At 61.6% G+C, this 22,945-nt stretch overlaps 1 protein-coding gene across 1 annotated transcript; it reads right to left on the reverse strand.

Moving 5' to 3' along the window:
• Nucleotides 1-200: 200 nt before the first annotated feature.
• Nucleotides 201-22,585, reverse strand: CRB2 (crumbs cell polarity complex component 2). Its single transcript, XM_066256257.1, has 13 exons — nt 22,430-22,585; nt 15,788-16,111; nt 12,977-13,172; nt 12,736-12,875; nt 12,065-12,250; nt 11,820-11,933; nt 7,868-8,746; nt 7,270-7,778; nt 6,235-6,400; nt 4,671-5,457; nt 3,726-3,842; nt 3,084-3,201; nt 201-1,386 (listed from the first exon to the last, which is right to left on the reverse strand). The coding sequence occupies exons 1-13, from the start codon at nt 22,524-22,526 to the stop codon at nt 1,162-1,164; spliced, it is 3,858 nt and encodes a 1,285-aa protein (XP_066112354.1). The 5' UTR covers nt 22,527-22,585; the 3' UTR covers nt 201-1,161.
• Nucleotides 22,586-22,945: the final 360 nt, after the last annotated feature.

A 22,945-nucleotide genomic window follows, 5' to 3' on the forward strand; every position in this document is an offset into this window, starting at 1 on the left:
AGAGGCGGGCCCACCTTTCACAGGGTAAGGACCGAGCAGGAGTGGCCTCCGCGGGTGGCTGTAGAGCAGAGAGCGTGGCTTCGGAGGAGCTGGAGAACCACGCGGAGGTCAGGGCAGGATGGGCGGGGGGCTGCGCCGCATCCTCCGTGCCCGGGGGAGGCCTCCACTCCTGACACCTGGAAGGAGCACCCGGACAGCCCTTCACAGAAGACCAGGATTTAATGACTTCAAGTTCTTTCCCCATCGTCATCCCTGCGGATCCTGACCGCAGCCCTGTGAGGCAGGCAGGGCTGCCCTCCTCCTGCCGATGACAGGCCCTGAGGAGGGCTGCACGGCCCAGACCCTGGACAGCCCGCCATCCCGGTCCTCTGCTCCGCCCTGGCTGCGCTCTGTTCCGGAGCAGGCCTGGCCCTGGCACGAGGCAGAGACAGAGCCGCCCGAAGCAGCATCTGTTCTTGGCACCAGGAGCCCACGTGGCCTCTGGCCATGCCCCCCACCCGATTTCCCAGTTGCCCCCAGGACAGGGGCAGCCTCCGGGGTGGGAGGAGACCTGGGAGCCAGGCCTCGGCCCTTCGGCAAGCCCTGGCCCGGCCTCCAGGCACGTGCTCAGCTTTGCGTTGTTCCTGCCCGGGAGCCTTGACTGTCGTCACCCAGGCCCAACTCGTCTGTCCCCGCCACGGTCTGCACCTGCCTCACAGTCACGTGCACACACAGCAGACGTGGACGTACTCGTGAGCCCAGCACACTCACACTGGTGTCTGAGGGTCAGCAGACCCCAGGGACACGCATGTACCATGCACACAGACACACTCGGTCCCAAGCACACCGTGGGCACCCACATCTGCCCTGCCCTGCCCTGCCCTGCACAGCCGCACACCTGCGGAGGCGGGACCCAGTGGGCCCAATGGATGTGTCCTCCACCTCACCTGGCCCCCCTCTGCTGCCCTGAGTGCTCCCCTTTCCCTCAGTCCACGAAGAGACAGAGGCAGAGGCTGCCAGCAAAGGGGACACTTCCCCAGCAGGGTCCTGAGCCCTGAAGCAGCTCCCCAAGGCCGGGAAGGGACGGCCACTTCCACGCAGGTGCCCAGAAGCGGCCTCCTCGGGTATCCAGGTAGAAAGTGTCCGTGGCCCGTCGGGGGCCAGAGCTGGCAGCCAGCAGGCCTAGATGAGTCTCTCCTCAGGCGGCACCTTGAGAACACTGTCCATCTCCAGCCGGGCCCCGGCCACCTCCTGCTGGCTCGGGCTGTAGGTGCCCTCTGACTGGCGGCGCTTTCTGGCTGCCAGGACCCCTGAGAGGAGGCCCAGGAGGAGGAGGAGGAGGCAGGCGCAGGCTGCGGGAACTGCCACCTCCAGCAGCGGGAATGGCAGGGGCAACGGCAGGCCCTTCTGCAAGAGACAGACAGGGAGGCATCAGGGAGGGGGGGGGAGAAAAGGGGAGAGGACTTGCTCGGAGAAAAGGAGAGCTAACAACAGGCTTCCCTGGCAGGAAGGGAGAGGCCTGGCCCTGGGAGTATGCAAGCAGGTGTCAGAGCCACTATGAGGGGGACCCATATGACAAAGGGGTTCCAGCTAGGAGAGAAAACATTTATGGACCGCCTAGTCTGAGCTGAGCATGGTGCAGGGGGCTCAGAGACCTCCCAGTAATGCTCCAGAGCAGCAGTGAGCACACACCCACCCGCCCAGGAACACGGGAGTCTGGGTCCTTTTGTTCCCTGGTGTTTCCCCAAGTGCCCAGAGCAGTGCCCACAGGTGAGAAAACAGGCTTTGCTCAGATTCCCCAGACATGCGACTCGGTGGCAAGCCAGGACTGGCACTTCTGTCGGCCGGCAGCACCACACCACCATCCCTCAGCCTCAAATTCTAGTCAAGGCCCTCTGTCACTGCCATGGTGGGCCTCCGTGCCCGGCCTGGCCACCCGGCCTTCTCCTCCCCCCAGGAAACGTATTCAATACGAGGCGATGGGGACCACTCCCCATCCTGAAGGGTGGCCTGGTGTTTTATAGTGTCTGTGGAGACCATGTTTAACCTCAAAGTGGGAGGACTCCCAGGCCACAGCCAGAGAGGCCGACTGGCTGATGGTGAGCTCAGAATCTAGCAGGACCCCCACACACACCAGGGGGGCTACAGCAGGCTTTGGGGGAGGGAGGGCTTCTCTTTGTCTCCAGGCTCCCAGGCTGCCCCCATCAAAGATTCTACAAGGCAAGAATTCCGAAGTCCCAGAATCACAGAATTCCAGGACTCCAGAGCCACAGGCCTCAGCCGACTGTGACCTGGGCCCCAAGTGCCAGCACACAGCCCTGGAGAAGCGTCCCAAGGCTGTAGATAAAAGTTGGTCCAGCCCTGACTGGGCCCTCACCAGCCTTCACCCCAGGCAGCTGTAAAGCCATCACCTCCCTGGGCTCTGGCAAGATGGGTGGGGAAGCCAGAGGCTGTAAAAGTTCCACTTGAAAGGAAACAGTCCCCAGAAGCAGAAGTGGGAGTTGCAGGTTTATGACCTGGGCTGCCAGGGCCTGTGGAGATGAAGGCTCCCCTGCCCCCGCCCCTCCCACCAGCACCCCCTGTGGGCTCCCCGCCTGCAGGGCCAGCTGCACCCCTTGATGGGGAGGGGATGAGAGGGAGGTTCAAGCTCAAGCTGCCTGTGACAACTGAGCCTTCTTGGGTCAGGGGCTGCCTTCACAGTGGCCAAGCCCACTCTGGCTTGGAATCCTGGGCTCCTCAAACCTTCCTACTCTAGAACCCTGGCTCAGAAACCCCTGGAGAGTACAGGCTCCTGTGTTCACCACCCTAAATCCCAGAGTTGCAAGGTCCAGTGGGCCCAGAATTCTTTCCCAGATGGAACTTGGCTGAGCCCACCTGTTTCACGGCCAGGCCCCCAAGGGATGGCGGAGGCCCCCAGGCCCTCCCTAGAGTGAAAATGTCCCGCGTGAGGGGCACGGAGGGACCTGAGTCTCCCCTGCTGCTGTCTACCCCACAGCAGGGCGGGTCCAGGAACAGTTCCATGGGGGGGGGCAGTAATATACCCCCCACATCATCATCTAGTGAAGTCCACACCAGGGCGCCGCACCCCCCCTGACACAACTCACCGCCACTTCACAGAACTGGCCCGAGAACCTTGTGCTGCAGAGACATTCATACACCCCGCCAGCTGCCCGGCAGGTGCCCCCATTCAAGCAGGGGTTGGTTTCACAGGAGACAGGACACCTGGGAGGCAGAGAAGCGGGGCGGTGGAGGAGAAAGCGGCTTCCTCCCATGCGGCCTCTTGTTCCTAGCTGCTTTACTGAGCTCCGCAAACCCCTTCACAGGGATCAAGGCTCCATTCGCCGTCTCCCCCTGGCTGGATCCCGCCAGGTGCTGAGGCTGAATGTGATCTCCGTCACCTGCCTCCCACCTTTGCCCTGGCATTTGGGACTGAGAATGACTCACTCCACCAGACGCCCACGGGTGCTGACTCCCTGTCTGGAGTGGGCCTGAAACCCGCCCCCTGACAGGCCCCCAGGTGGTCCTGACGCTGGCAGCCTGTGCAAGGGGCGTTATAAACACCAGACAACTACTCCCCACAAGTGTCTGAATAGCAGAGGATGGTCTTGGAAGCCCCAGAAAGGGTCAGAGGTGGACTGTCTGCCACTGCAGTTACAGCGAGGGCCCAGAGGGTGAGTACCCGCCTCACCCACCTGCCCAGCTCTCCGCACCCCCTGGCTGGCCCCCAGGCGCGGCCCCACACCCACCTCTGGCCAGCAAAGCCCTCCCGGCAGCTGCAGTTGGCACCCCGAGGCCCACCCTCACACGGGCTGCCATTGAGGCAGGTGACATTCAGGCTGCATTCCTCCGGCAGGACAGGCAACCTAGGGAGAAAGCGCAGAGGCTAGACTGGAGGGGCAGGACGCCTGAGGCCTGCCCGCCCCCCAGCCCCAGGCCCTGACCTCAGCCACCACAGCCTCCCTGTTGTCATCTGTGGAACTCAGGGCCCACCTCCTAGAGTCCTGGTATCAGTCATGGAAGCGGTATCCGAGGTGGAAGGGATGGGACGCAGGGCTGTCCCTCTAGGTTCCGGCCCCCACCCCAAGCTCTGGACCCAGGCTGGGAATCTCTCCCATGGTCCAGTCCTTCGGGAAGCTGACAGAACGTTAGGACTCTCCTCAGAACAAAAGCACACTCCTGGGGTAGTGTGGGTGGGGAGGGGAGAAAGGCCAGAAGGGCCTAGAACAGACAACCCTCCAAACACTTGGCTCCAAAGGGAGTGGCGCGTCAAAGCCAGAATAAATAGGGGACCGTCCCTGCCCACCACGGAGGGGCTAATGCGAGTGAACATCGGGGTGGACGTGTGGGCAGGAAAGCCTCAATAAAGGTTTTCTTCCAAAAGCTGCTCTAGGTTCCTCGCCCCCCCCCCCCCGACCCCAACTGACAACATGCTGTTAATCTGAAATTTAAATTTATCTGGGTGTCCTGTATTTTATCTGGCGAGTCTAGGGAACTGTGGTTGTGGTTCACGGTGAGGGCTCGGACGCTCAGAGAAGGGAATCCGAAGCCGGGCTCCGGGACTCTCGGCCTCACCCACTGCCCCGGGGGTCCCCCCCTCCCCGCCCGCCTCTCCCACGGGCACACAATGGCCGCCCCGGTCCCCCCGCCGCCGCCCCGGCCCCCTGACCCCTCGGCCGCCCCCGCCGTCATACCTGCAGCGTGGGCCCGAGAAGCCCGGCGGGCAGCTGCACTCGAAGTGGCCGTCGGGGCGCGCGTGGCAGCCACCGCGGACGCAGGGAGCCGAGCGACAAGGGTCGGCGGGGGCCTCGCAGCGCAGGCCCTCCCAGCCCGGGCCGCAGGCGCAAGCGAAGGCGTCAAACAGGTCGCGGCAGGCGCCGCCGTGCAGGCAGGGCGACGGGACACACACGGGCTCCCCGCGGCAGCCGAGGCGCGGGGCCGGCGCTCCGGGCCAGGCGGAGAAGTGCTCTCGGGACCTGGGGGCGGCGCCGGGCCGCGGGCGCGCCAGGGGCAGCGGGAGGTCGCCGAGAGCCACGCGGCCCAGGCAGCCAGTGAAGTTCTCGGCCAGCAGGACGCGCGCAGCGCCCGGGCCAAGCAGGAAGCCCAGGTCGCCGGCCAGGCCACGCAGCGCAACGGGTGTCGCCGCGCCATCCAGCCACAGCAGCCAGCGCGACGCGGCGGCCGCAGGGCGCTCCACGGCCAGGCGCACGTGGTGCCAGGCGCCGTCGGCCACGCGCGGCCCGGGCGCCGGCAGCACCGCACCCAGCAGGCCGCGGCTGCTTCGCACGCCGGCCGCCAGAGAGCCGTTGCGTACGGCCAGCCAGACGGCAGCCAGGGCGCCCGCCGCGGCGCGCAGCAGCCCGGCCTCGTAGTCCCGCGTGCGGAAGGCGAGCGAGAGACCGCTGAGCGCGCGTCCCGACGACACGTTGTTCCAGCTGAATGCGACCGGGGGGCCTTCACGGAACGTGGCTTCGGCCACACCTGCGGGGGGAGAGAGCACTGGTGACGGCCTACTGGCAACCTACCCACCCCAGCCCCAACACTCGGGTGATACTGTCTGCCGCCAACACTCCCCTCCCCCGCCTTCGAGGGGGTGTGAGTGCTCAGCCACCTACCGTCTAATCCCTAGAACTGTGCTCCACCTTCCTTCCCCCTCCCACAATTCTCTACCTCCAGACGGCGCCCCCTACCCCCCAGGGCACAGCCCAGCAATACCAACCCCTGGAAATCTTGCCGCCCTTTCCCCTTTCGTGAAACCGCCTAATCTCAGCATTGAGGCTTGCTCCTCACTGCAGTAAGTCATCTTTTTTTAAATGCAGATTTTTAAAAAGTTGGTCATGCATTTTAATGAATACAGTCAGCTTTTTAAAATGCTAATCACTTCTTTCTCCAGCTTAAAGCCCTCTGGTAGCACCCTACTGCCCAAAGTGCTGAGCTGCCTGGCCCTCAGGCATTCAAGGCCCCTGGCAACCTCTCCATTCCAATACCTGTCCTTGTGTTTCAGTTGTTCTTACAAATTTCAGGGCCTTTGCATATGTTATTGCCCCTCCCTGAAATGTCTTTCCCTATTCCAGGTGTCTTATTTGGCCTTGAAAATCTAGTGAATGCTCTCTTCCTCCAGCAAGCCCCCAGCCCCCCACCCCGATGCGAAGCCCAACTACACTGGGCTGGAACTGTTGGAATCCTGGTCTTCTATGAGCCATAAGGTTAGGGGTGATGACATCTAACCCAGCTTGGGTGCCCAGCACACACACTCACAGACAAAGCCATCAGGGACCTCCTCACAGGTGGCAGGTGGAAGGCAGGGCTGGCCAGGACACCACAGCTTCTGGGCACACGTGGGCCCTGTGAAGTTGTCAGGGCAGGTGCAGTGGAAGTCATTCCAGGTGACCAGGCAGGTCCCACCATTAAGACAGGGATCAGGCTGCAGGAGAATCAGGACAGGGATTGGCTCAGGCCTGCAGGAGCATCACACAACCATAACCATCACCATAGTGGGGTTTTTTCTTTTTACAGAGTCAGAGGGAGGGATAGGCAGGGACAGACAGACAGGAACGGAGAGATGAGAAGCATCAATCATTAGTTTCTCGTTGCGACACCTTAGTTGTTCATTGATTACTTTGTCATATGTGCCTTGACCCAGGGCCTTCACCAGACTGAGTGACCCCTTGCTCGAGCCAGCGACCTTGGGTCCAAGCTGGTGAGCTTTCGCTCAAACCAGATGAGCCCGCGCTGAAGCTGGCAACCTTGGGGTCTCCAACCTGGGTCCTCCGCATCCCAGTCCAATGCTCTATTCACTGCACCACCGCCTGGTCAGCCACCATAGTGGTTCTTAACTGATCACCTACTACAGACACATTACCTCCTCACAATAGAGAGGAAGTCAGTATCATCTCCATTTTACAGACGAGAAAACTGAGGCACAGAGAGAAGTCGCGTGCCTTAGGCACCCAGCCAGTAAATAGAGGAGCCAGAGTTCACTCCTCGGCCATTCCAATTCCAGGGCAGGTGCTTTGTTCGTGAGCCAAAGGGATCCCTATCCACCTAAACAGTTCCTGCGTAAAGGCTTAGACAGCCCTGGCTGGTGAGGGTGCCTGCCTCAGACAAAGCAGAGGAGGTACGGAGACCACCAGAGGGCAAGAGCAGCCGGCCAGAGAGCAGAGGAGCGAGTCCTTCACTGCCACTCTGTAACAGTGGGACCTCGGGCAGGGTGCTGTCCTCACCATGAGAGAGAGAGGCTCACCCCAGAGATGCAGGATGCAAAGGGACCCACGCCTATTCCAGAGCACTCACACTGCACGTGTCCTCAGAGACACAGCCCACGGTGAGGTTCCAGGTCTGCCTGCTGCCCAGCTCACTGGGCCGGCTCGAGTTCCCCCACGGCAGTGGGAAGAAGGGAAGGTGCAGGCCATTGAGTCGCAGGTCCTGGAGGCAGCCTCGGAAGGGCCCACCCCAGGGCTGGGCATCAGCAGGGAGGAGTCTCCCACCCACGTGCACCTGCTGCCCCCAGCCCTGCAGCTGGTCAGACCCGAAGCTGAGCGTCACCAGGTGGCGAAGCCCATCGGCCCAGGGCCCGGGGAGCACCAGAGCGGGACTGCCCGGCACCTCAGCTTGGATCTGGCCCTCGTTCAGGTACACTGTCAGGACAGCTGCTGTGTCATTGGAAAGCTGGAGTAGCAGGCCTGCAGGTTCCCGAGTGCGAAGGAGGAAGGACACGGTGAGGTTGGGGCCCGGCATCTGGTGGACCAGGAAGGACGCAGAGCTTAGGGTGCCCCCCAAGCCAAACGTGGCAGCAGGAACCTCTGCAAAGAGAGAGGGTGCCAGGCATGAGGCCTGTGGGCTGGGGGAAGGCGCGGCCTCTGCCCTAGGACCCGCCTGGCTCGCTCCTCACCATCAGCACACGTGGGGCCGCTATAGGGCCGGGGGCAGTCGCAATGGAAGTGAGTCCACAGGTCCACGCAGGCCCCTCCGTGGGCACAGGGTGGAGGCTGACATTGCTCACGGCGCTTGCAGCCCAGGAGAACATTCTCCCCAAGATCTTCAGGCAGCAGGAGGTGCCCATCCATGTGGACGTCCTGGAGGCAGCCAGCAAAGGCCCCGCCACCCAGCTGGACAGAGCAGACCCTGGCCGGCGGTGTGGCAGTGGAAGCCATAGCCGCCGGGGCCACAGAGCTGGAGGCCACGCAGAGCTGGGCAGGGCAGCCCTCGTGCCAGAGCCGTAGCTCCAGGACCCATAGGCGGAGTGTCACCTCCACTCGGTGCCAGTGGCCATCACTTAGGGCCACGTCTGGCAGCCTCAGGATAAGTACAGTGTTGCCATGGCTCCAGAGTGTGGCCTGAAGTATGGAAGCCACCAGTGCCAGCTCTAGCTCCAAGCTGTCCTGGTTATCAGTGCGAATGACCAAGGTACCAGCAGGTAACGTGGTGCGAAATCTCAGTGACAGACCCAGGGGACCACCAACTGGCACTGATACCCGCACAGGGTTCCCAGCCACCACAGAGAAGGTGGTGTTCTGGCCGCAAGAAGGTCCATGGGTACCAGGTGGGCAGTGGCAGACATAACTGTGGAGTCCTGACTTGAAGGTAGGGATGCAGGTGGCAGCCAGTGGGCAAGTGTGGCCCTGGCAGCCAGTGAGCCGCACGGAACAGTCATGCCCGCCCCAGGCCTCTGGGCATGAGCAGAGGTAGCCTGCCACGGCGTCATCGCAGGTCCCACCATGGAGGCAAGGCCCTGACAGGCATTCGTCCACGTCTTCCTGGCACGTCAGGCCTTCAGGAGAGACCAGGCCCACACTCAGCACCCAAGGCCAGAACCACAGTCCTGACCCAGAGCTTGCATGCCTCTTGGGACTGGGACCTCAATACCTGTCAACCAAACCCATTCCCAATTCCCAAAGGATTTTGCATGGTCCCCTGAAGTCCCTGGAGTCTGGAAGCAAAGACACGCCTTTCCCCGCTGTGTCTGGTGAGTCTCCATGCCCTGTGGACCCCTCCCCCTAGGTCCCCTTCGGTATGCCTTTTCTCCCCCACCTCTCCTGCCCCCTGGCTCTCGGGGCCACAGTCCGGCTTCCGCAGTCGGCCTGACTTCAGAACCCTCTCCACCATCCATCTCCACAGGAGATCTATTGCTGAAGATCACTGGGCCAGGCTCTGCTGCTGCTTAAAGCCCCATCACTCACCCTGGCATTCGAGATTCGTCATGGGCTGGACCCTCAAGTCTCAACCCTGCTCCCTACAAACCTTGAACTGCCTGTTTCTCCAAGCTTTTCCTGGAAAGTCCTGCCCTTAGGGCTTTGCTCATACTGTTTCCTCTGCTTGGAATGCCTCATCCTTTCTTACCCTGGCTTTCAAACTCCTACTCATCCTACAAAGCCCAAACTCAAAGGGCCAGTCCCCTAGGGCCTAAGAGGCTTTCTCTGACTCCCAACCCCAAGCTACTGTATTGCTCCCAACGCCTTGCCCACTTCCAGACACAGCACCCCAGAAAGTATCTGTTTATACAACTGAGATCCCCTCCAGGGGCCCGACCACATCCACTGGTACCCAGCAAGGGACGAGCATGGCTCTGTGGACAGAGTGATGAAATGGAGGAGCTTGTAGAGGTGGGTGTACGCATCTGTGGCACTCCACTTAGCCCTCAGGGTCCAACCCCCAGCCCCTCTGCCCTAGGGCTCCCACACTGACTGCGAAGGGGCTGCCTCACCCTCTCCTTCAGGGTTTCCCACACCAGGTGCTCTGGCCCCAGGTTGGATCAAGAGGCCACAGCCAGTCCTGGCCGGTTGGCTCAGCGGTAGAGCATCGGCCTGGCGTGCAGGGGACCCGGGTTCGATTCCCGGCCAGGGCACATAGGAGAAGCGCCCATTTGCTTCTCCACCCCTGCCCCCCCCCCCTCCTTCCTCTCTGTCTCTCTCTTCCCCTCCCGCAGCCATTGGAGCAAAGATGGCCCGGGCGCTGGGGATGGCTCCTTGGCCTCTGCCCCAGGTGCTAGAGTGGCTCTGGTCGCGGCAGAGCAACGCCTCGGAGGGGCAGAGCATCGCCCCCTAGTGGGCAGAGCGTCGCCCCTGGTGGGCGAGCCGGGTGGATCCCGGTCGGGCGCATGCGGGAGTCTGTCTGACTTTCTCTCCCTGTTTCCAGCTTCGGAAAATATATATAAAAAAAAGAGGCCACAGCCGAGCCCAGCTCAGCGAGAGCCTCTACAAAACAGCCAAGGCCATCCCTGCTCCCATCTCCCGGCTGGAGGAACCCAGGCTCAAAGAAGCCACCAGGATTTGAATTCTAGCCCCAGTCAGCCCACAGACAGCACAGTCTCCTTCTGAGCACAGCTAGCTCCACCTCCCTCTGCCCAAAGCCAGTTCTCCATACCTGCCAGGAGCCACAAGCCCCCCAGGAAGGTCCCCAGAGCCCACAGCCCCATTGCATTTCCCCAGATGTCCGAGAGACCTGGGTAGGCACCGAGGCCTGGTCTGGCTGCCTCCTTCAGAGTCAGCTCAGGAATGCCAGGCACTGGCCTCCCCCACGCCCTGCATGACTCAAAGGGAGGATGGGGAAGGATGGTGGCACGGAGCCCAGGTCCACAGCCGGGGGTCCCCCTCCTGGTCCCTGACCTTAGAGATCTGACCCCACTGTCCCCATCAGCTGAGCTCAGCTCCTACTAACGGTGGGGGACCTGCGGGGATGACACTTCCTCTGTAAGGCCCCCACAGCCTCACCTGTAAGATAGGGATTTACACCCCCGCCTCATGGGGCTGTGGTGAGGGAGTAACAGAATGCACAGAGAATGCTCTTCAAGCAGGGCATGCCTGGTGGACCCACTGTGTGCCAGGCTCCCATGAGGCAGGACTAGAGAGCCACAGCCCATGGGAGCAGATGATGGTCTTTCGGGGCCCCCAGGGGAGCTGGCCGCCCAAGGGTGGAGACAGAGCCCCAGTGTCTTTGCGTGGGTGAAGGGGTGAGGGGACAGTGGTGACTCCCTTCTCCTTCCCGTGGGTGGGTGTGCCTGTGCCCAGCAGCCCTGCCAGGGGGAGGAGGCAGTGTGCTGGGCAGGAATGTGGGTGGTGTGGGGGAAGTGTCAGCATTCCAGAGGGGACAGGGACACTCAGTGAGTGAGGAGTTCCTTGGGTCCACCAGTGTCTGTGTGGGAGGGTGTCTGTGTGTCTGTGCATCTGCTGTGCCCAAGGCAGGGAGAGGCTTTCTGCACCCCAACTCCTGTCCAGCAGGCCCCAGCTCCCCAAAGGCCCAGCTCCTCCTTCTCCAGACCCCGCCCCAGCTATCCATAATGCCTCCCTTGACCTTCTCGGTCCTTCCTGCAGGCCCCTCGGCCTCCAGCCAGCCCTTTGATGTCAAGTGCCCATCACCCCACACGTTCTCCTGGACACCCTCAGCCATCGTGGCCCCAGCTGCCAGGATTACACTCCCGACCCCAGTCTCTGACCCCAGCCCAGGCCACAGCCCTGGGCCCCAGACCCCGGTCCAACAGCCCTCACCCAGGCTCAGTGTGGACACTCAGACTCAGTGTGGACGAGACTGAACCCACAGTCCTCTCCGCAATGTCGCCCAGGACAGAAGGCAACCCTGACACCTTCCACTCACACCTGGATCACCCTCAGGACCTGTAGTGTCCCTCCAAAATATTTCTCAAACTGATTGGTTCCCTCCCTTCCTACCTCGAAAGCCCAGATCCCAGCTCAGTCCCAACTTGGCTATCACTTGGGCCGCTGTACTCAGCTCCTCCCTAATTTCCTCATCCCCCCTCAATCCAGCCTCCACACAACAGCCAGGGGAACCTTCTCACCCCAGCCCCACCAACTCTGACTTTGCCCGTTGCCCACCCTACCCTCCAGCACCTGTGTAGCCACTTGGACAATGACAGCGAAAACCACTGGGCAGGTCCTGGCAGCGGCCTCCACTGAGGCATGGCCCTGAGGCGCACTCGTCCACATCCACGCTGCAGTCGTCCCCTGCAAGAGGCCCAGCTGTGGTTCCCATCTGTGCCCTCAGGGCCAGAGGTGCTTAAGCCCAGCCTACCATCCCTCCCGGTACGTCTGGACACTGGCGGCCCTGCTGCCCTGGAGGGGGACAGGGAACTCACCCTCAAAGCCCGGAGGACAGCGGCACAGGAAGCCAGCAGCATGGCGGAAGCTGAAGGTGCCGGGGAAGGTGGCCTGGATGCCCCCGTACAGGGCCTGGTCGGAGCGCTGCAGGCACTGGCCCCCGTTCTGGCAGGGGCCTGCCGCACACTCGTCCTCGTCCACCTCGCACTGCTCGCCGCTGTAGCCTGGAGACACATATACGTGGACATCGGGTCACACAGAGGCATCAGTCCCACCCCACAGCTGCCAGGCCAGCCCGGGGCCAGGTTGGGACAACAGCTCAGAACATGGTCAGACATATTGTGAGGGAGGGACACTTCCAGGAGGTAGGAATTAGGAATGACCATGGCAGTCTTAACTCAGCAGCAACTCACTAGTTTTACCAGTGTAAGTGTGCACTTTGCACGTGCCAGGCCGTGTCCCAAGACTTCATGGGCATTACACCTTTACTCTCCTCACAGAAACTCCTGGGATCCGGTGCTATGGTTAGCCCTATTGGGCAGATCAGAAGGCTGAGGCTCGGACAAGTTGTAGTCGCTTTCACAAACTCTGCTTGGTCCACTGAAGGCGCGTGCGCACAAATACACACGCATCCAGCGGCCCCTGGCCGTGCCGGTCCCGCCGGCCTGTGTACGCGCTCCCCATCCCGCGCACGCGCGCGAACACGCACCTGGCCAGCAGAGGCAGCGGAAGCTCCCGAGGCCGTCGAGGCAGGACGCGTTGTGCGCGCAGGGCGCCGACGCGCACTCCAGTACCTCCTGCTCGCAGCGAGCGCCCTCGTAGCCTGTGTCCGTGCAGTCGCACCGGAACCTGGAACGGGGCACACACTCGGCTGCAGCTCCCTTGCCTTCACTGCGTCCCCGAACCCGCCTGGCAGCCTTCCCGCCTGGGGCACCCGGCCGCCCGCTCACCCGTTGACCAGGTCGTGGCACGCGCCACCGTGCGCGCACGGCTGGCTCTGGCACTCGTCCAGGTCCAGCTGGCAGCTGGCGCCCCCGTAGCCCGGCGCACACACGCAGCGGTAGGAGCCCACGCCGTCCAGGCACGAGCCCCCGTGCAGGCAGGGCGACGAGGCGCACTGGTCCACCTCCACCTCACAGTTCACGCCTGGACGGGGCCAGAGATGGACAGAGGCGGGTCACTCAGAGGACAGGCCAAAGAGGCCGAGTCAAACCAGTTCCAGTTAAAAGGAGCGGAAGGTGAGGAACCACAGAGAGAACCTGTCGGTTCATTCATCCAGAGCAGGCATATCTCACATTGGCAATGGTGATAGGGTAGAAACAAGACAGACACACCCCTGCTCCCTTGAGCTCCCTGGCGTCTAGTCCGGGAGATGGGCAGTAAGTTAATGTTGACTAAATGAGGACTTTTTAATTTTGGTAAGCTCCACAGGGAGAAAGTTCTGGTTCTGTAAAAGTAAGAACCAGGACCTTGGCCTAGGGAATTGGGAGACAGGGAAGGCTTCTTGGAAGAAGAGCCTTTTGAACCAGGAGAGTGTTCACTGTGCTAGGAGAGGGGCTGTGAGAGCAGTTGGGTTCCAGAGAGACTGTCGTCAAGACCTGCTTGGGCCTGACCAGGCCGTGGCACAGTGGATAGAGCGTCGGACTGGGATGTGGAGGACCCAGGTTTGAGACCCCGAGGTCGCCAGCTTGAGCGTGGGCTCATCTGGATTGAGCAAGGCTCGTCAGCTTGAGCCCAAGGTCGCCGGCTCGAGCAAGGGGTCACTCAGTCTGCTGTAGCCGCCCAGTCAAGGCACATATGAGAAAGCAATCAATGAACAACTAAGGAACCACAACGAAGAATTGATGTTTCTCATCTTTCTTCCTGTCTGTCTGTCCCAATCTGTTCCTCTCTCTGACTTTCTCTGTCTCTGCCACAAAATAAATAAATAAATAAATAAATAAATAAATAAAAAAAAAATTAAAAAAAGACCTGCTTGGGGCCGTGCGCGACGCTCTATGGCCGGGCGCAGGAAGTACAGGGAGCTAAGGAGAGTGCAGGAGGCGAGGCGGGGACGCCCGATGGCTGAGCCTTGGGGACCAGGCAACACCACCTGAGTTTATCTTAAAAGTTTTAAGCAGTTGAGTGACAGGGTCCTATCTGCCCTTTAGAAGTCTCACTCTGCTGCCTTTAAAGAGAGTGCAAGGACGGACCCCAGTGGGAGAGGCTGAGGAAGGTAAGCAACTCCTAGTTTTCCCTGCACTGTCTTGCTTTTAAAATGGGAAGTCTGAGTCCCAGGAACCCCCTCAGTCCTCGGCACCTCTCAGAGGGTTGGGTGGCCCTTGTGGGAGGAGACTGCAGCAGTGAAGGGAGATGGGGAATCCCAGTGTGGACATGTACTTCCGAGTTCATCAGAGAGCTCACATGTCATTGTAGATGTCAGTGGCCTTGTCCCTTTCCCTGTCCCCGACGTAGGATGGGTCATGGGGGACAAGAGGCACGGCTGGCTCCAGCAGGAACCTTACCCCATTCCCAGCTCTGTGAGCACAAAACACAACCCCTCCTTCTTGTGACCCCGCACTCCTCCCGCCCTGGCTCCGCTCCCACCCTCTGTGCCAGGGGGAGCCAGGCCCAGGCCGCCTGGAATCCCAGCAGCCTCCCCCGCCTGACTGGGAGCGGAAGGAGGAGCAGAGGAATGAGTCACACAGACACTGCCCCACTCACATCTCACCCAGAAAACATTCCCAGAGCGTCTGAGCCCCACACATCCGGGCGCACGCACACCTGCTGGCACCCCCACATACACGTAACATTTTAGCACAAAGGCATTCAGGGAGCCTAGACCCCCGCAAATCCTGGCAGACACACAGGCCCTTTACGTGACCTCGCTCACACATGGCCAACTAACATGTCCAGACACCGAGGCTCCCAAATGATGGAAAAGACACATGGAACCTGTTTCCAGAGTCCGTCGTCATCTGTGTGCCAAGCCTTCCTCTTCCATGTGAGCATCCCTGCCCGGGAGCCCAGCCGCCCCCAGACTGTACCCCTTGCTCTGAGGTGACCTTAAACTGCCCTCTGCCCTCAAGGAACGTTGTCTGAATTCAGAGTGTCTATACTGCGGCCTCTATCCGCCTGGTGCTCTTGGAGCATGGACAGACCGGGCCAGGCCAAGCTCCGGAGGAGGGACTAGCATGTCATCGGTGCCAGCACTTGTATATACATTATTCTCCACTTTGTACCGGAGACCGCAGGGGGCCCTGGGGGAGGTCTGCCTTACAGTTCAAAGCAGACCGCGAGTGTCTCTGTGCTGGAGTTTTGGGGGCTACTCATGAGAGGGAGTCCACATTACCATCTGAACCATACCAGGGGGTGGGTGTTCATATTCTAGAATCATAGGTGAGCCGGTAGTGTCTACACCGCAGCCTGACACAGGCCTGTAGTGAGTAGGTGTGAGAAGTGCTGCCTAGATGTGCACTTATTAAAGCCAAACCAGGCACGTGTGCACTGTAGAGACTGAAGTGATCTGTGTCCAGTGCCTATAACGTGCCAGACACCACGCCAACGCCTGCACATTCGCACTCTCATCCGGAGCCGCCAGGTCAGCCCGAGGACCATCAACTCTGTAGCAAGATCTAGAGTGGGCATACCCGAGAGCCGCCAGGGTGCCCAGAAAGGAGGAGGGTGTCTATTCTGAAGCCAGAGCTGGATTTATGACTTCACGTTCTGAGCCACTGATGAGTTCGACGTTACAAACCTCCGCGCACAGCCGGGGCCGTTACCTGCATAGTCCAGGGGGCAGTGGCACTCGTAGCGATCGGCCAGGTTGTGGCAGGTGGCGCCGTGGCGGCAGGGCCGGGACGCACACTCGTCGATGTCCAGCTCGCAGCGTGGGCCCTGGAACCCAGGCACACAGTAGCAGCAGAAGTCACTGGGATCTGGGCCCTGGGGCACACACAGAGCGCCGTGGTAGCAGGGCTGGGTGGCACAGCCCTGGGCCCCCGTGGGCCTGCAGGTGTAGGCGCCACTCTCCGCAGCCTGGCACTCGGTCCCTGGAGTGCATGGGTCCGAGGCACAGGCGCTCTGGGTTTCCGAAGGCACTGTTCCTGTAGGGAGAGGAGACAGGGTTGGCAGGGGCTACCAGACACTGCCCTCCCCACACTCCAGCCTCCCCAGACCCCACAGCCAGAACGCGGCAGGGGTCTATCCCCACTCAGTAGGATGGAGGGTGAGCCCCAGGCGCTGCAAGCCAGGTCCCAGTGGGTTGCACACCTGAGCTCAGAACTGGGACCAGTTTCAGGAGCGCCTCCAGAGCAGAGAAACAGGACATGGGCTGCCAGGCCCCCTGCTCAGGACCAGCGAGCCGACAGTCACCCTGGGAGCTCCCCGCATCCCTGCAGGGCCCCGTCCGGGCAAGTGCTGCCATCCCCAGTTTACAAGAGGGCAGACCGAAGCTCAAGGAAGAAAGTGAGGACTTGCCTGAGGCCACACAGGAAGCTAGTGCTGGGACAGCCTTCCAAGTCTACCCACTCATCCCAGCCCTGCTGGGGAGGAGGTCCCCTCTGGGTCCTCGGTCTCCGGTCCACTCCCTCCCAGGAGGCCCCTCCACGGCTCCTGCTGGAGGGCTGGTAACTCCATCCCTGCGTGAAATTGAGGAGGAGGACTTCAAAGGCCCTCCCCCCACCCCTGCCCCACCCCGCTGCCTGGGAACTTCCCACAGGCTCCCTGGCCCTCACCGTGCCCCGTCAGCAGAGGCTTGAGCAGCCAGCCTGCTAGGGCACAGGGCACAGGGCACAGGGCAGATACTGAGACCTGCTGACCGAACACCTGGCAGGCCGCGGTGCTGCCCGCCCCACGCCGAGCTCCCCGTTAGAGGGTCGTCTACTGAGCTGGAAACCAAGCCAGCTGGAGAGCCAGCCTCCCCCCCCCCCAGCCTATTTGTATAATTCTGGGGTAAAAACTCAGGCTTTGGAGTAACACAGCCCTGGGTGGGTTAGAGCTCAGCTGAGTCACTAACTCTGAGACCCTGGGCAGGTTGTCCTCTGAAGCTTTATTTGGCAGTCTGAAAAGGGGGCGCCAGTAGTCCACGCCTCGTAGGATGTGCTAGGATTCAAAGCCTCAGGGAGCGCCCGCGTGTAGGAACTCAGTACGAGGGGGTGGGGAACGCCCACAAGAAGGAGCCACCCCCCAGACCTGGGCTCCGAGAGGTGCCCTTTCCCCAACCACGTTGTCATCCAGACAGTAACCAGGCCTGCACTCCCCTCCCCCACCCGGTGAAGACCCCCAGATAAGGCTCGCAGCCTCGCAGGCGTCATCCACATTCCACAAGGCAGGGCTGTCCCCTGGCCAACACCCACCTTCCCAGCCAGGGCCAGCAGGATGGGGCACAGGGACATGGAAGGACTGACCAGTGAATAGACTCAGGGGGAGAGCCCAGCGGTCAGCCCTGCCCTGGCGCACCCAGGGCACCTGGACCGCTCAAGATGAGCTCATCCACTCCCAGGCCCAAACTGGGGTCCTCGTGCCCACCCAGAGCCAGGCACGTGGCAGGGGGCAGAGGTTCTCAAATGCTGTCAGACCGGGTGACCTTCTAGGGCCATGGGGTCCACAGACCCTCTGTGCCCCATCCTCTTCCCAGCTCTGGGCGTCCATCCCCAGCCCGTCCCTCCTCAAGCCAGGCCGGAAGGGCGAAGGCAGGGGTCTCCTGGACTCTCTGAGGGGCTGTGTGAGGGGCAGCCAGTCCCCCCCCCAGGTGGCTGAGTCTGACCAGCTCAGAGCCAGGTCCCCCGGGGCGAGAGGCGGCAATGGGGTGGGACGGACCAGGCCTCCTCACAAGGGAACAGGGCTGGGCAGGGCTGGGCAGCAGATAGGGGTGCAAACGGTGCCCACCTTGTGGGGTGTTGTGAGGAGCCACTGAGGTGGCAGGAGTGAAGCCCTGGCACCCAGTGGGCCCTCAGCGACAAAGGGTGTGACGACGAGGGTCCCTCAACCCAGCCGGCTCAGGAGGAGGAGCAAGTAACGGCATTCCCAGTGAGGGGCCCAGGCTGCTGGGTCCTTCGAGCCATTTAATCCCGACAAGGCACTGCCTCTCGGCCCTGTGGCCCGAGGGACCCCACCCCAATCTGGAGCTTAGTCCCTGGTTCGGGCTCTCCGTTTCAGAGCAGATGGGACCAGGCTGGATGTGCAGTGCCTAAGGGGTGGGGGGAGGAGATGGGAACAGGAGGGCTGTGGCCCTGAATGACAGCCCCGAGGTGAGTCCTGCCGTCTGGGAGGAAGGGGCTCTCCCTGCCAAAGCCAGGCAGAGCGGGAGGGAGGCGCCTGTCGCGAGGGGCAAGCAACAGCAAAGCCGGCCTGTGAGGACAGCTGTGTCTCCTGGGTGATGTCAGTGACTCTTCACACCTGAAGAGGTGGGTGGTGCTCCATTCCTCTCTCACAGTGGAGGAAATTGAGGCTCAGGGGTGAAGCCGTCCCACAGCCCACGAGGGACTGGGGTCCAAAGCCATGTCTCCCTGCTGTCTGCCGAGCCTCCTCTCAGTTTCCAGACCCCGCCCCACCCCGGCTGGAGTAAGAATGCCCATTCCTGGGCCTGCTCCAGACCTAGAGTCTCAGAACCACTGGGCTCGGGGCCCACGAATCTGCATTGCAACACACTCCCTGGGGATTCCTTTGTACATTGCGGCTTGGGAACTGCTGACCTCGGGTTCTCTGTCTCCCAGGAGCAAGCCAGGGAGGCCGGGCCAGCCAGAACTGAAGGGAGGAGAGGCAGGGAAGGCGGGCAGAAGAGGGGCCATCTCAGGGGGCTGAGCTGGAGGGGCAGGGCCTGTTGCCAGGGTGACCAGGGGCCTGTGCTTATCTTGACAAATCCCTCCTGACCTCTCAGGCTGCCTGGGATGACCTGGCGGGGAGGGATTAGCTGACATTGCCCCTCCCCTTGGCCCTGCGGGCCCGGCCCTGGGAGGGCCCGGAACCGTGGACAGGGCAGGATTACAGTACCAGCAACCGTTTACTGAGTGTGTACTATGTGCTCTGGGCTGTGCCACACGCCTGGCGTCTGTTAGTACGTTGTGATATTGATTTAAACTGGAAGGCAAACTGGAAGGCGCTGTTAAGAAAACTGTTTCTCTAACTCAGAGGTCATAAACGTGCCGAGGATCACCCCTGAGAAACCTAAGAAGGAGATGTCCCCCTACATCTGAGAGGTCCACACATCTCCCGGGGCGTGTGACAGGCCCACTCGGCCAACTCTAAGTCGCCTCCCTCGTCCTGTCACCGCAGTGCCTCCCAGTTCAGCCAGGGTCTCGGAAGGCTTGCACAAGAAGAGTGAAGGAGGTTCCAGTGTCCGCCTGGACAGAGCGAGCCGTCCTCCCTGTCTGTCCAGAACCGAGCTGTTAGCAAGCCCCCCGGGCTTCAGCCCCCCGGGCTTCAGGCCTGACTCAGCGCTTAGGGTGCCTAGTGAGGTCCAGCAGGTCCAGTGATACCTGCCAGCCACGGAGGAGAATTGTCACCCTCCGGAGAATTGTCTCCCGAGGGTGGATTTTGGGAAGCTTTGTGTCTTGCCGAGGCCAGAGAGAGAATATTTTTAAGAAGCAAACCACTGACTTTGGGTGTTGGGCACACAACGCAGTATACAGGGGACGTATCACAGAACTGAACGGACCGATATAGTTTTACTAACCAATGTCACACCAATACAGTCAATTAAAAAAATAAAAAGATTTAATCTGAAAGTCAAAGGAGAAAAATTTTAAAAGAGGCGGCCCACGCCCTCAAGGATATGTTGTCGTAGCTCCCGGCGGGAGGGGGATGTGCATCTGATGTCATTGGGCCCCAGGCTGGTACTGAGGGACAGACAGGCTGGGAGAGTTTGCAGTAATACTCTTTTACAAATGTTTATCCCTGAGGTCAAAAGGCATAATTCTGATAACATTAACCACAACAATAACTGTCGAGGATTTGCGAGGGTTCGCGTCCTACCCCGTTCCTGGCACGGACACATCCCAGCGTTTCCAAACTGTGGTCTCCCAGCTCCGGGGCCAAGGGGCCACTTCCGCCATGAGGACCAGGCAGAGCAGGGGTCTCCGGCCGCTGCCCAACAGGCCTGCTGTAGTTATTTCACTTTTAACTACTAGTGGGCTTCTGGCTTCTGTCTACAGTTTCCTTTGAAACTGGGGACTTCATGACAAACCTGAGTTGAAGAATCAGGGTATTTTCTCATTAGACCCAATAACAGCTCTGGGAGTTAGCTGGTTTGTCCCCGGTAGACAGGGGCACCGAGAAGAGATGTGACTTGACATCGCTGTGACATCCTGGCCCTGCCACCCACTAGCTCTGTGACTCTGGGCAAGTTACTGACCTCTCTGGCCTCACTCTCCTCCTCTGTAAACTGAGGGTATCATGGGGCTGTGGTGAGAATTAAACCAATCATGTTAGTCTCATACCATCACACCGTTACTTACTCATGTCATTCGTCAGCAAACCGGAGCTCGGGGGAAACACTGACTGTCCAACAAGCCTGCCACTGGGTCCTGCGTGTGCAGCTCTCTGCCCCACCCTCTGTCCTGCAGGCCCTGCCCAGCTTGCTTGGAGGAGGGACAGACGTGGGGACTGGGCCGCTGCCCCTTTGTCAGCCAGGCTCCCCGGCTGTTCGGGGAGCAGGAGGGATGTGAGAGCCCAGCGTGCCCCATTGTACTCCAGGATGCTTGGTGCTCCCCTAGCAACCAGCGGGGCCTTTGTGCCAGAGGGGGCTCAGGATGGAGGGGCCAGGCTCAGGGCCTGGCAGGGTGGGCGGCGAACCAGGGGCCCAGGGCCCCCAAGCCCTCTGGGATGGAAATTGCTTTTCAAGTGATACAATCCCTGGCCCCTCTCCTCCCGGCAGTCAGGCCTGGAGTTCTGGCATCCAGAAGTGCTCGTGCCTGTCATACCCCCTCCCCAGCATTCAGGGGTCCCCAGCGGGGGGCTCCCTGTGCAGAAATCCCGGGGCAGGCTGCCGCGGAGACCCCAGCAGGGCTGTGGGGGCGTGAGTGTGTCTGTGTGCTCTGTGTCCTTCTGCAGCATCCACCTGCTCTCTGCTCACTCTGCCTCAAGGCTCACGTGAGCGTACATTTGAGTGTAAATGCGCGTGTCCGCACGTGCACATTGGTGGGTGTGGGCACGTGTAGGTGTGTGCGTGAGTCCGTACGTTGTAAATCTATGTGTGCCCACAGACATCTGTTTGTGTGGTGGTGTGTGCCCTGTGCACACCACACCAGCGTAGTGTGTGTGTGCGCGCACGCAGGTGGGCTTTGTGTGTGTGTTCGTGTGTGTGTTTGTGTGTGTGCACGTGCGCGCGCTGTAGGATGGGGCAGACACCAGGTCCACAGACCAGGAGTTCTTGTCCCTTGGGGCAGCGAGCAGGGCCCGCTCCAGCCCCTGAGCCCCCTCCCTCCCAATCCCCGGCCTCCTCCACTGCAGCATGGGGGCCTCCTCCTCCCCCAGGGCCCTGTGAAGGGGAGGGGACGAAGGCAGTGCGAGCCAGGCCCGTGAGAGGCCTGAGGAAAGGGGTCTGAGGGGATGTGACCCCACAGCCTGGGAGGCTGAGGTGAGGACCCCCAACCACCGTGGGGCCTAGCCTGCTTACTCGGTTCCCTCCTCCAGCAGTGGCAGCGGGGGTGGGGACTTCCCAGGCCTGGCCCTAGTAGCCATAGTGACCAAGGCAGAGCGTCCCCAGACCCCCCAGGAAGAATTCCAGGCCGCACTCACGTGAATGCACTTGCACAAAAGTAAAAACTGCTGGGCGCGTGGGGTCGGCTTTAGGAAGCCCTTTCAGCTCCGTCTGGCGTGCCTGGGAGGGGGTCTCCGTGGACACCGTGCTCCCCGGGCCTGGCCACCCCGAGGGACACCAGAGCACCTGCAGCCCCCCAGCGCAGGCAGGGCTGAGGCACAAATGGGGGGGGGGGTACAGGCAGACAGCTGGTCTCCGTCCCCTTCTCCCATGCAGTCGACCCGGCTGGGGTCTGCTGTCCCCACCCCAGGCCCCCACGACACAGTTCAGCCCCGGGACTACTCACAGCCACAGTTCGTGCTGGGACACAGCCCGCCACACGCTGCACGCCTCAGACACAACTCGGGCTCACCTGCTATGGCTCGTCCTACCTCAGAGTTCTAATACTGCACACCCAGCACGAGCCTCACACCCGGACACCCACAGCCCCAGCCCTCCCAGGACGCACACCCTCCCTGCCACCCACAAGCCGCCTCTCAGGCCCCTGACACACAACGGCCCCCAAGTCCCAGGACGCACTCGCCTCTGGACAAGTCCCAGTGGCCCAGTGACCCGCAGCAGTGCACGCCCCACACCCCACAACGCAGTTGGGACAGCACCCACGGGGACAGCCTCAGGGCCCCGGGTGTCTGCCTGGTTCCCCCAAGGCTTGTGCCCAACTCACCGGCCAGGAGGGCGAGGGCAGGGGCCCAGAGCGGCAGCAGGAGCCAGAGGGGAGCTGGGAGCCTGGGGTCGCGGGTCCCCAGCCGGGCCAGCGCCATGGCAGCACGCTCTGCTCCGCCGCTATGGGAACAGGCGGCCTGGCCAGCTCCGCAGCCCCCTCTCCCTCCAACCAGCACTAATGCCGTGGACAGAGGCCCGGCCCCTCCCTCCCTCCACCCGCCCTCCCTCCTCCTCGCCTCCCTCCCGCCTCTTCCCCCGGCCCAGGCCCTCCCAGGCTGCTCCACCTTGGGGAGGGTTCCGGAGGAGGGGTCTGAGCTCCAGTCTCCCAGGGCCCATGCTGCAGACAGGCGTCGGGTCCCCTGTGGGTCTGACCCCATCTCTGTGCCCGCCACTCTCCCCGTCCTGACCCCGCCCCTCCCACCTCTCAGGCCACGTGGCCTCCGCTCCTCAGAGAAACGTCTGTTCTGTGGGCTGTTCCCACCAGGTGCAGCAGGCTGCCCCAAGTTCTCGGTGGTCC

Source organism: Saccopteryx bilineata, chromosome 2 (genome assembly GCF_036850765.1).
Source record: "Saccopteryx bilineata isolate mSacBil1 chromosome 2, mSacBil1_pri_phased_curated, whole genome shotgun sequence".
Taxonomy (NCBI): domain Eukaryota; kingdom Metazoa; phylum Chordata; class Mammalia; order Chiroptera; family Emballonuridae; genus Saccopteryx; species Saccopteryx bilineata.